A 13,715-nucleotide genomic window follows, 5' to 3' on the forward strand; every position below is an offset into this window, starting at 1 on the left:
ATGAGGTGAGGGAGGTGGAGAGAGGGGGGTTTAGAGACAGGATATACACAGAAACACACAATGAGGTGAGGGAGGTGGAGAGAGGGGGTTTAGAGACAGGATATACACAGAAACACACAATGAGGTGAGGGAGGTGGAGAGAGGGGGGTTTAGAGACAGGATATACACAGAAACACACAATGAGGTGAGGGAGGTGGAGAGGGGGAGGAGATGGAGAGAGGGAGAGGGGTTTAGAGACAGGATATACACAGAAACACACAATGAGGTGAGGGAGGTGGAGAGAGGGGGGTTTAGAGACAGGATATACACAGAAACACACAATGAGGTGAGGGAGGTGGAGAGAGGGGGGTTTAGAGACAGGATATACACAGAAACACAATGAGGTGAGGGAGGTGGGGGGGGGAGGAGATGGAGAGAGGGAGGGGTTTAGAGACAGGATATACACAGAAACACACAATGAGGTGAGGGAGGTGGAGAGAGGGGGTTTAGAGACAGGATATACACAGAAACACACAATGAGGTGAGGGAGGTGGAGAGAGGGAGGGGGTTTAGAGACAGGATATACACAGAAACACACAATGAGGTGAGGGAGGTGGAGAGAGGGGGGGTTTAGAGACAGGATATACACAGAAACACACAATGAGGTGAGGGGGAGGGGGGAGATGGAGAGAGGGGAGGGGTTTTAGAGACAGGATATACACAGAAACACACAATGAGGTGAGGGAGGTGGAGAGAGGGGGAGGAGATGGAGAGAGGGAGGGAGGGGTTTAGAGACAGGATATACACAGAAACACACAATGATGTCAGGGAGGTGGAGAGAGGGGGGGGTTAGAGACAGGATATACACAGAAACACACAATGAGGTGAGGGAGGTGGAGAGAGGGGGGTTAGAGACAGGATATACACAGAAACACACAATGAGGTGAGGGAGGTGGAGAGAGGGGGGGTTTAGAGACAGGATATACACAGAAACACACAATGAGGTGAGGGAGGTGGAGAGAGGGGGGTTTAGAGACAGGATATACACAGAAACACACAATGAGGTGAGGGAGGTGGGAGGGGGAGGAGATGGAGAGAGGGAGAGGGGTTTAGAGACAGGATATACACAGAAACACACAATGAGGTGAGGGAGGTGGAGAGAGGGGGGGTTTAGAGACAGGATATACACAGAAACACACAATGAGGTGAGGGAGGTGGAGAGAGGGGGGTTTAGAGACAGGATATACACAGAAACACACAATGAGGTGAGGGAGGTGGAGAGGGGGGAGGAGATGGAGAGAGGGGAGAGGGGTTTAGAGACAGGATATACACAGAAACACACAATGAGGTGAGGGAGGTGGAGAGAGGGGGGTTTAGAGACAGGATATACACAGAAACACACAATGAGGTGAGGGAGGTGGAGAGAGGGGGGGGTTTAGAGACAGGATATACACAGAAACACAATGAGGTGAGGGAGGTGGAGAGAGGGGGGTTTAGAGACAGGATATACACAGAAACACACAATGAGGTGAGGGAGGTGGAGAGGGGGGGTTTAGAGACAGGATATACACAGAAACACACAATGAGGTGAGGGAGGTGGAGAGAGGGGGGGTTTAGAGACAGGATATACACAGAAACACACAATGAGGTGAGGGAGGTGGAGAGGGGGAGGAGATGGAGAGAGGGGAGGGGTTTAGAGACAGGATATACACAGAAACACACAATGAGGTGAGGGAGGTGGAGAGAGGGGGGGTTTAGAGACAGGATATACACAGAAACACACAATGAGGTGAGGGAGGTGGAGAGAGGGGGGTTTAGAGACAGGATATACACAGAAACACAATGAGGTGAGGGAGGTGAGAGAGGGGGGAGGAGATGGAGAGAGGGAGAGGGGTTTAGAGACAGGATATACACAGAAACACACAATGAGGTGAGGGAGGTGGAGAGAGGGGGGTTTAGAGACAGGATATACACAGAAACACACAATGAGGTGAGGGAGGTGGAGAGAGGGAGGGGGTTTAGAGACAGGATATACACAGAAACACACAATGAGGTGAGGGAGGTGGAGAGAGGGGGGGTTTAGAGACAGGATATACACAGAAACACACAATGAGGTGAGGGAGGTGGAGAGGGGGAGGAGATGGAGAGAGGGAGGGGTTTAGAGACAGGATATACACAGAAACACACAATGAGGTGAGGGAGGTGGAGAGAGGGGGAGGAGATGGAGAGAGGGAGAGGGGTTTAGAGACAGGATATACACAGAAACACACAATGAGGTGAGGGAGGTGGAGAGAGGGGGGTTTAGATACACAACGCTACACATGTCCTCACACAATGAGGTGGGGGGGAGAGAGAGAGGGGAGAGATGGAGAGGGGGGATTTAGATACACAACACATGTACTCACAATGAGGTGGGGGTGAGAGAGAGGGGAGAGATGGAGAGAGAGGGGGGGTTTAGATACACAACACTACACATTTACTCACACACAAATTAGAGTATGTGTGTGTATTCTCGCTAGGGGTTTTCCTAATGCAGAGAGACAAGCAGCACAACGTTCATGCCACACTTCATCTATAGTTGTATAGATCCATGTGTAATGCTTTTTAATTTGACTCGCTTGACATTTAAATGTCTGCAGAGCAGGAAGTAGCAGGAGGCCTGATTAATCCCCCAAGGGCCTGCTGGAGAAGATTGATCGTACTGTGGGAAAAGTGAAGCAATTAGTCTCCTCTCCTCCAACCAACTTAATCATGGTCGCTCTGCTAAAGCAGCTTCTGGACGTAAAGAGGGGAGGTGTTTTGGAATTCCAGCCTGAGAGGAGGGAGAGAGAGAAATATACTGTATATATGAGAGAGACCAGCCAGAGAGGAGGGAGAGAGAGAGAAATATACTGTATATATGAGAGAGACCAGCCAGAGAGGACAGAGATGGGGAAATATACTGTATATATGAGAGAGACCGCTGCACGCTTAACAAGGTTAAGTCTTGCCAGGAAGAACCGCAGAACGGCAAGGCCAAGAACAACAATTATGTTGCATTGTGGTTCCAGTACTAGACATTGCGGTTCCGGTACCAGACATTGCGGTTCCCGTACCAGACATTGCGGTTCGTACTAGACATTGTACCAGACATTGCGGTTCCCGTGTTCATTGCGGTTACCAGACATTGCGGTTCGTACCAGACATTGCGGTTCCGTACCAGACATTGCGGTTCCCGTACCAGACATTGCGGTTCCGTACCAGACATTGCGGTTCCCGTACCAGACATTGCGGTTCCCGTACCAGACATTGCGGTTCCCGTACCAGACATTGCGGTTCCAGTGCCAGACATTGCGGTTCCAGTGCCAGACATTGCGGTTCCCGTACCAGACATTGCGGTACAGACATTGCGGTTCCCGTGCCAGACATTGCGGTTCCAGTGCCAGACATTGCGGTTCCAGTGCCAGACATTGCGGTTCCAGTGCCAGACATTGCGGTTCCAGTGCTAGACATTGCGGTTCCAGTGCTAGACATTGCGGTTCCGTGCTAGACATTGCGGTTCCATTGCGGTTGCAGACCTACCCTAGACATTGCGGTTCCGTGCTAGACATTGCGGTTCCAGTGCTAGACATTGCGGTTCCAGTGCTAGACATTGCGGTTCCAGTGCTCCAGACATTGCGGTTCCAGTGCTAGACATTGCTAGACATTGCGGTTCCCGTGCTAGACATTGCGGTTCCAGTGCTAGACATTGCGGTTCCAGTGCTAGACATTGCGGTTCCAGTGCTAGACATTGCGGTTGCTGACCCAGTACTAGACATATCTGCGGTTCCCGTACTAGACATTGCGGTTCCCGTACTGAACAGACTTTGACAGTTCAAACTTTGACAGTTCAAACCGGACATATCTCATTGCAGTAGGCTCCAGGTAATGACAATATATCAGCTGGACAGGTAAGGAATAGTGACATGTCTCTCCATAGAGGAAGCATGATGATGCTAAAACATTGATATGTTCTCCATGACTTTCCCTGACTAAAGAAAAAGGTCAAATCAATGGCCATTCTACTGTGGCCTACCCGGGCCTACTCTGTTCTGCTGTGTTCTAGGGTGTTCTGCTGTGTTCTAGGGTGTTCTGCTGTGGCCTACCCGGGCCTACTCTGTTCTGCTGTGTTCTAGGGTGTTCTGCTGTGTTCTAGGGTGTTCTGCTGTGGCCTACCCGGGCCTACTCTGTTCTGCTGTGTTCTAGGGTGTTCTGCTGTGTTCTAGGGTGTTCTGCTGTGTTCTAGGGTGTTCTGCTGTGGCCTACCCGGGCCAACTCTGTTCTGCTGTGTTCTGCTGTGTTCTAGGGTGTTCTGCTGTGTTCTAGGGTGTTCTCTTCCACTCACCTTCATGGTTGCTGGGTTTCTTCCTGAACTGAACAGTGTGAACCATGTCCCATTCTGTCTCACAGCTCAGCTGGTGCTCCCCCTGCCTGGTAGGCTCGTCTCCTGGGTCTTGGCTCGGACCCTGGTGCCGCTGGCCCCATTCAAACACAGAACTAGACTCCTGGGAGAAAGAATACAGGTATACTCAGACCTACCCATATACTGTACTATCTACATACAGTACACCCCCCCCCCTACCCATATACTGTACTATCTACATACAGTACACCCCCCACCCATACTACTGTACTATCTACATACAGTACACCCCCCTACCCATATACTGTACTATCTACATACAGTACACCCCCCTACCCATATACTGTACTATCTACATACAGTACACCCCCCCCCACCCATATACTGTACTATCTACATACAGTACACCCCCCCTACCCATATACTGTACTATCTACATACAGTACACACCCCTACCCATATACTGTACTATCTACATACAGTACACACCCCTACCCATATACTGTACTATCTACATACAGTATCTACCCCCTACCCATATACTGTACTATCTACATACAGTACACACCCCTACCCATATACTGTACTATCTACATACAGTACACACCCCTACCCATATACTGTACTATCTACATACAGTACATCCCCTACACATATACTGTACTATCTACATACAGTACACCCCCCTACCCATACACTGTACTATCTACATACAGTACACACCCCTACCCAGTACTATCTACATACAGTACACACCCCTACCCAGTACTATCTACATACAGTACACACCCCTACCCAGTACTATCTACATACAGTACACACCCCTACCCATATACTGTACTATCTACATACAGTACACACCCCTACCCATATACTGTACTATCTACATACAGTACACCCCATATACTGTACTATCCCATATACACTGTACTATCTACATACAGTACACACCCCTACCCAGTACTATCTACATACAGTACACACCCCTACCCAGTACTATCTACATACAGTACACACCCCTACCCATATACTGTACTATCTACATACAGTACACACCCCTACCCAGTACTATCTACATACAGTACACACCCCTACCCAGTACTATCTACATACAGTACACACCCCTACCCATATACTGTACTATCTACATACAGTACACACCCCTACCCATATACTGTACTATCTACATACAGTACACACCCCTACCCAGTACTATCTACATACAGTACACACCCCTACCCAGTACTATCTACATACAGTACACACCCCTACCCATATACTGTACTATCTACATACAGTACACACCCCTACCCAGTACTATCTACATACAGTACACACCCCTACCCATATACTGTACTATCTACATACAGTACACACCCCTACCCATATACTGTACTATCTACATACAGTACACACCCCTACCCATATACTGTACTATCTACATACAGTACACACCCCTACCCATATACTGTACTATCTACATACAGTACACACCCTACCATATACTGTAGTACTATCTACATACAGTACACACCCCTACCCATATACTGTACTATCTACATACAGTACACACCCCTACCCATATACTGTACTATCTACATACAGTACACACCCCTACCCATATACTGTACTATCTACACACCCCTACCCATATACTGTACTATCTACATACAGTACACACCCCTACCCATATACTGTACTATCTACATACAGTACACACCCCTACCCATATACTGTACTATCTATATACAGTACACACACCTACCCATATACTGTACTACCCATATACTGTACTATCCACAGTACTGTTCAAAAGTTGAGTCATGTAGAAATGTCCTTGTTTTCCATGAAAACATACCTGAAATGAGTTGCAAAATGAATAGGAAATATAGTCAAGACGTTGACAAGGTTATAAATAATGATTTTTAATTTAAATAATAATTGTGTCCTTCAAACTTTGCTTTTGTCAAAGAATCAATTACAGCCTTGCAGACCATTGGCTTCTAGTTGTCAGTTTGTTGAGGTCATCTGAAGAGATTTCACCCCATACTTCCTGAAGCACCTCCCACCAGTTGGATTGGCTTCATGGGCCGTTCTTAAGTACCATACGGTCAAGCTGCTCCCACAACAGCTCAATAGGGTTGAGATCCGGTGGCTGTGCTGGCCACTCCATTATAGACAGAATACCAGCTGACTGCTGGCCACTCCATTATAGACAGAATACCAGCTGACTGCTGGCCACTCCATTATAGACAGAATACCAGCTGACTGCTTCTTCCCTAGATAGTTCTTGCATAGTTTGGAGCTGTGCTTTGGGTCATTGTCCTGTTGTACCGCCACCAAAGCACCCCAGACCATCTCCTTTTACCCTGTACAAAGCCACGTCCACAAGCACCCCCAGACCATCTCCGTGGCAAAATCTCCCAGTGATAGCTTTTACCCTTCCTTCTTCAAGATCCCTTTTACCCTGTACAAATCTCCCACTTTACCGCCACCAAAGCACCCCCAGACCATCTCCTTTTACCCTGTACAAATCTCCCACTTTACCACCACCAAAGCACCCCCAGACCATCTCCTTTTACCCTGTACAAATCTCCCACTTTACCACCACCAAAGCACCCCCAGACCATCTCCTTTTACCCTGTACAAATCTCCCACTTTACCACCACCAAAGCACCCCCAGACCATCACATTGCCTCCACCATGATTGACAGATGGCATCAAGCACTCCTCCCAGCATCTTTTCTGCATCTCATGAATGTTCTTCTTTATGATCCTAACACCTCAAACTCAGATGTCTGTCCATAACACTCTTTTTCCAAATCTTCTTCTGTCCAGTGTCTGTGTTCTTTTGCTCAATCTTTTATTTTTAATTGGCCAGTCTGAGATATGGCTTTCTTTTTCGCAACTCTGTCTAGAAGGCCAGAATCCCGGAGTCGCCTCTTCACTGTTGATGTTGAGGCTAGTGTTTTGCAGTAACTATTTAATGAAGCTGCCAGTTGAGGACATGTGAGGCATCTGTTTCTCAAACTAGACACAAATGTTCTTGCCTTTTAGCTCAGTTGTGCACCGGGGCCCCCCACTTCTCTTTTGGTTAGAACCAGTTTGCACTGTTCTGTGAAAAGGGGTTTTCTAATGATCAATTAGCCTTTTGAAACTATAAACTTGGATTAGCTACATAACGTGCCATTGGAACACAGGAGTGATGGTTGCTGATAATGCTCCTCTGTACTCCAATGTAGATATTCAATTTTTTTTTTAAATCTGCTGTTTTTCAGAAATGTCTAAGTGAGCCCAAAATGTTGTACTATCTATATACAGTACATAGTTCTGGCTGGCTTGGTGGCTGGCTGGGTAGGTAGTGGTACAAATAAATACAGCAAAGGCTGGAAATACTATGAGAGGCTATTCAAATTAAACCGGTTTTGACAGAGAAAGAGAATAAGGGATCTTTTTTTTTTCTCCACAGAGAACCTAACTGACAGACATCTGTCCTGAGTGGCTGGTAGAGAGAGGAGAGTTAGTTTCCATGAAGAGATGAGCTAGCTATGTGTTTTCATCACGACCGGGATGAACCATTTTAGATTCAGGAATCAGGATATACTTCTGGGCTTTGGTTTCCTGTTGCATGTCCGCTCTCAAGGGCTTTTATTTCAGTCAGAGATCACTAGAACATCTGCACTCTAGTGCAGCAGAGAAACAGAGTCAGGAAACATGAAGCGATGCTGCTGTCACATGACCAAGGTGAGGTGTGGTTTGACAGTCATCGTCGAGCTCTCAAGACAACCGATGTGTCACCATGGATACAGCCAAGCCAACATATAAAAATGTGGAGTGTTGTCACCATAATCCTGACTAATGTTCCCTTTAAGCTGTGCGGACACTGCGCAGACAAAATATCAGCCCGCGCAGAGAAGGACGAGGTTGAACTTCACTCCACTTCATAGAGGTTTCCCCCCTTTAGTTAACACTATCAACGTTTCCCTTTACTGTGGGAATTGTGATCGCGTCAATGCGATATTAGCCACTTCCAACAAAACAAAACTAATTGTGATCGAGTCGATGCGTTACTAGCCACTTCCAACGCAACATATCGAAACAAAACTAATTGTGATCGAGTCAATGCGATATTAGCCACTTCCAACGCAACATACCGAAACAAAACTAATTGTGATCGAGTCAATGCGATATTAGCCACTTTCAACGCAACATACCGAAACAAAACTAATTGTGCAAGACTTAGTAGGCAAAACTAACGATGCAAGAGATGTTGTTGTAGTCAGAACGCATCGGTGTATGATTCTATTGCATTGACAGGCACCACTCAGCCCGTACTCTACACAGACCGGTGGCATAACCAATCAGAGCTGCAGTAGGCCTATATACACACACACAATTAAAAACTGGGTGGTTCAAGCCCTGGATGCTGATTGGCTGACAGCTGTGGTATATCAGACTGTTTTAGTTTTACTGTTCTAATTAGGTTGGTATTAGCCCAGTGATAGATCATCTGTTCAAGCCCTGGATGCTGATTGGCTGACAGCGGTGGTATATCAGACCTTATACCTCGTGTATGACAGAACATTTAGTTTTACTGTTCTAACTGCGTTGGTATTAGCCCAGTGATAGATCATCTGTAGTCAGCAATAGGGGAGTGATTGCTTCCTACAAGACCACCAAACATATACATTTCTAGACATCTTTGAAAAGTGAGTCAGGTAAAGGGCTTTTGTTTTGGTCTTAAAGGGCCAGTGTTGTATTTTGAGACAGGCTTGAATAATATAAGTATCCAATAGGCAGAAGGTAGTATAATTTGTCTAATTCCCTGTAATAATGTCAGAATAATAATGAATTGTATTTTAAGTGGTTTCTTGCATCAAACACCATTTCCAGTCACCTCCTGGTCTGAAGGACAAGTGGATAAACAGGTTCACGTCAAGTCCTGCGTGTGTTTTTTTTCCCAAAGGTCTCATGAAATGTAGGTCTACATTGAACACCACACATCGGCTGCTACTGTAGTCTGACTGATAGAACAGCTATTTCCATGTTAAACAAATTGCACTGTCTGTCTGTGTTGTCAGCACCAGACAACAGTTGTGGCCAAACGCCAATTAGCAGTTTTTCTATATGAATGTACCAGTAAAATTGATAAGAGTAATCTTGTTAGTATTTGACTATATGCACATGTGTACACTTTGTTTATGATGACCTGAAACATGGAATATTACATCAAAAGATATGTAAATAAAGTCTAACCTTGGCAGCACACAGCATGGCAGAGTGGTCAACATCTTCCACGGGTTTATATTCCAGCACGATGTCTCCATCCTGGTAGAAATGACGAGAAGGAATGTTCAGTCTGATCTGTGGACATCATTACAGGGAAGGATACATCTCATTCTGTTGTTCCATATTGACATACCTGGTCCAGGACACGCAGGGATCCTGAAGTCAGAGAATCCTGCTCCTCACTCCTTTCTGGGTTGGTGTGTATAAAAACTCCATCATGCTCATACAGAACCTGAGAGAGAAAGAGGGAAACGCATTCAGAGATGAATACAACTCATGTTATGTTGTTGTTGGAGACTTGGTAAACAAATAGGCCTAATGTAGCTAGCTAGCTAACTTCATCCAAATCAAGTGCTATGTCCATGTGATAATGTAATGGGATACATTTGCTGCATTGTTTATAATTTTCTCTTTGAACATTGACCAATTTCACATTCTTTCACCTTTCTACCTTTTTCAGGAATGTGATGTTGTGGCTAACTAGGTAGCTGGCTCAACCAACTTCCTGACAACTTTTAAACTGTTTTGCATGTTTGTTTTGGTGGTTGTTAGTAACGTTACAACAAGTTAGCTCGACTTGTCACTATGAAAGCTAACAACATGAGCCTGTTGGTATTCTGGAAGTCGACAGGTTCAACGTTTTACACGTAACTTCTTATGACCGTTTCACATGAATCTACACTATTCTGCCAACTGGACAGGCAACTTCTACTAACTAACGTTAACTGTCAAGTGTCGACAATGTTTTTGTTCAACTTCTAGCCAACTGTTTTCGGTTAAACTATTTACAAAACCTCACAGGACAACATGATCCGTTGACAATGCGAACAAAACAAAGCAAATATATATATATTAATTCTCAGCACCTTGAAGCCCGCTGAAGTCGCCATGTCGCCTGTCTCAGCTGACGACGACGTAGTAGGACAGCTCACGTGTTTCCAGTTGTTTTGGGAGGGCAGAATAAATAACTAAATACTCGTCAATGTGTGTTGCTGATTTTTGACACATTCATTGTAAACCAACGACGCAGATAACGAGATAATTGAAAAAGTTGAGTGTATCTCGCATACAACAGAGATTATTAATTGAACTGTTATTTGTTCAAGCTTCAACTTCCGCAAACATTCGCCAGGGAACATTAGCGTTAACAGGGGTGTAGTCATTATCCTGATTCTGTTGCAAAACGTTTCGTAAACGGAACGAAACGGGGCGGGACCTACCTTAATCTGTCCAATAGAATCTCTCGGTTTTTTTGGAACTGTTTGGACTAATGATTACACCCAGCAGTAGGAGTGGGAGGTGGCACCTTTGGACTTTGTCATAGGATGTTGTTTAGTGTTTAATTTGTGGCTTTTATTCCAGACAAAGGTTGTAAAACCCTGTACATATTCAGTCAAATATTCAAATCAAATTGTATTTGTCATATGTACCGAGTACAACAGGTGAAGTAGACCTTACATTACATTTACATTACATTTAAGTCATTTAGCAGACGCTCTTATCCAGAGCGACTTACAAGTTGGTGCATTCACCTTATGACATCCAGTGGAACAGTAGTGCATCTAAATCTTTTAAGGGGGTGAGAGGGATTACTTTATCCTATCCTAGGTATTCCTTAAAGAGGTGGGGTTTCAGGTGTCTCCGGAAGGTGGTGATTGACTCCGCTGTCCTGGCGTCGTGAGGGAGTTTGTTCCACCATTGGGGGGCCAGAGCAGCGAACAGTTTTGACTGGGCTGAGCGGGAACTGTACTTCCTCAGTGGTAGGGAGGCGAGCAGGCCAGAGGTGGATGAACGCAGTGCCCTTGTTTGGGTGTAGGGCCTGATCAGAGCCTGGAGGTACTGAGGTGCCGTTCCCCTCACAGCTCCGTAGGCAAGCACCATGGTCTTGTAGCGGATGCGAGCTTCAACTGGAAGCCAGTGGAGAGAGCGGAGGAGCGGGGTGACGTGAGAGAACTTGGGAAGGTTGAACACCAGACGGGCTGCGGCGTTCTGGATGAGTTGTAGGGGTTTAATGGCACAGGCAGGGAGCCCAGCCAACAGCGAGTTGCAGTAATCCAGACGGGAGATGACGAGTGCCTGGATTAGGACCTGCGCCGCTTCCTGTGTGAGGCAGGGTCGTACTCTGCGGATGTTGTAGAGCATGAACCTACAGGAACGGGCCACCGCCTTGATGTTAGTTGAGAACGACAGGGTGTTGTCCAGGATCACGCCAAGGTTCTTAGCGCTCTGGGAGGAGGACACAATGGAGTTGTCAACCGTGATGGCGAGATCATGGAACGGGCAGTCCTTCCCGGGAGGAAGAGCAGCTCCGTCTTGCCGAGGTTCAGCTTGAGGTGGTGATCCGTCATCCACACTGATATGTCTGCCAGACATGCAGAGATGCGATTCGCCACCTGATCATCAGAAGGGGGAAAGGAGAAGATTAATTGTGTGTCGTCTGCATAGCAATGATAGGAGAGACCATGTGAGGTTATGACAGAGCCAAGTGACTTGGTGTATAGCGAGAATAGGAGAGGGCCTAGAACAGAGCCCTGGGGGACACCAGTGGTGAGAGCACGTGGTGTGGAGACGGATTCTCGCCACGCCACCTGGTAGGAGCGACCTGTCAGGTAGGACGCAATCCAAGCGTGGGCCGCGCCGGAGATGCCCAACTCGGAGAGGGTGGAGAGGAGGATCTGATGGTTCACAGTATCGAAGGCAGCCGATAGGTCTAGAAGGATGAGAGCAGAGGAGAGAGAGTTAGCTTTAGCAGTGCGGAGCGCCTCCGTGATACAGAGAAGAGCAGTCTCAGTTGAATGACTAGTCTTGAAACCTGACTGATTTGGATCAAGAAGGTCATTCTGAGAGAGATAGCGGGAGAGCTGGCCAAGGACGGCACGTTCAAGAGTTTTGGAGAGAAAAGAAAGAAGGGATACTGGTCTGTAGTTGTTGACATCGGAGGGATCGAGTGTAGGTTTTTTCAGAAGGGGTGCAACTCTCGCTCTCTTGAAGACGGAAGGGACGTAGCCAGCGGTCAGGGATGAGTTGATGAGCGAGGTGAGGTAAGGGAGAAGGTCTCCGGAAATGGTCTGGAGAAGAGAGGAGGGGATAGGGTCAAGCGGGCAGGTTGTTGGGCGGCCGGCCGTCACAAGACGCGAGATTTCATCTGGAGAGAGGGGGAGAAAGAGGTCAGAGCATAGGGTAGGGCAGTGTGAGCAGAACCAGCGGTGTCGTTTGACTTAGCAAACGAGGATCGGATGTCGTCGACCTTCTTTTCAAAATGGTTGACGAAGTCATCTGCAGAGAGGGAGGAGGGGGAGGGGGAGGAGGATTCAGGAGGGAGGAGAAGGTTGCAAAGAGCTTCCTAGGGTTAGAGGCAGATGCTTGGAATTTAGAGTGGTAGAAAGTGGCTTTAGCAGCAGAGAGAGAAGAGGAAAATGTAGAGAGGAGGGAGTGAAAGGATGTCAGGTCCGCAGGGAGGCGAGTTTTCCTCCATTTCCGCTCGGCTGCCCGGAGCCCTGTTCTGTGAGCTCGCAATGAGTCGTTGAGCCACGGAGCGGGAGGGGAGGACCGAGCCGGCCTGGAGGATAGGGGACATAGAGAGTCAAAGGATGCAGAAAGGGAGGAGAGGAGGGTTGAGGAGGCAGAATCAGGAGATAGGTTGGAGAAGGTTTGAGCAGAGGGAAGAGATGATAGGATGGAAGAGGAGAGAGTAGCGGGGGAGAGAGAGCGAAGGTTGGGACGGCGCGATACCATCCGAGTAGGGGCAGTGTGGGAAGTGTTGGATGAGAGCGAGAGGGAGAAGGATACAAGGTAGTGGTCGGAGACTTGGAGGGGAGTTGCAATGAGGTTAGTGGAAGAACAGCATCTAGTAAAGATGAGGTCGAGCGTATTTCCTGCCTTGTGAGTAGGGGGAAGGTGAGAGGGTGAGGTCAAAAGAGGAGAGGAGTGGAAAGAAGGAGGCAGAGAGGAATGAGTCAAAGGTAGACGTGGGGAGGTTAAAGTCGCCCAGAACTGTGAGAGGTGAGCCGTCCTCAGGAAAGGAGCTTATCAAGGCATCAAGCTCATTGATGAACTCTCCGAGGGA

At 47.2% G+C, this 13,715-nt stretch overlaps 1 protein-coding gene across 2 annotated transcripts in view; it reads right to left on the reverse strand.

Annotated features, from left to right (window-relative positions):
* The window catches only part of LOC115119720 (TBC1 domain family member 15-like), a 121,892-nt gene extending 111,093 nt beyond the window's left edge, over window positions 1–10,799 (reverse strand). The window contains exons 1-4 of one of the 2 annotated variants that reach the window (XM_065021289.1): window positions 10,516–10,798; window positions 9,783–9,881; window positions 9,617–9,688; window positions 4,343–4,502 (exon numbers count right to left, since the gene is read on the reverse strand). In XM_065021289.1, the coding sequence (XP_064877361.1) occupies window positions 4,343–4,502; window positions 9,617–9,688; window positions 9,783–9,881; window positions 10,516–10,539 (355 nt within the window). In that variant the 5' untranslated portion in view covers window positions 10,540–10,798. Of the gene's footprint in view, window positions 1–4,342; window positions 4,503–9,616; window positions 9,689–9,782; window positions 9,882–10,515 lie in introns of both variants that reach the window. The other variant, XM_065021290.1, reaches the window with a different exon arrangement.
* Between the last annotated feature and the right edge of the window lie 2,916 nt (window positions 10,800–13,715).

This window comes from Oncorhynchus nerka, linkage group LG8 (assembly GCF_034236695.1).
Source record: "Oncorhynchus nerka isolate Pitt River linkage group LG8, Oner_Uvic_2.0, whole genome shotgun sequence".
Taxonomy (NCBI): Eukaryota; Metazoa; Chordata; class Actinopteri; order Salmoniformes; family Salmonidae; genus Oncorhynchus; species Oncorhynchus nerka.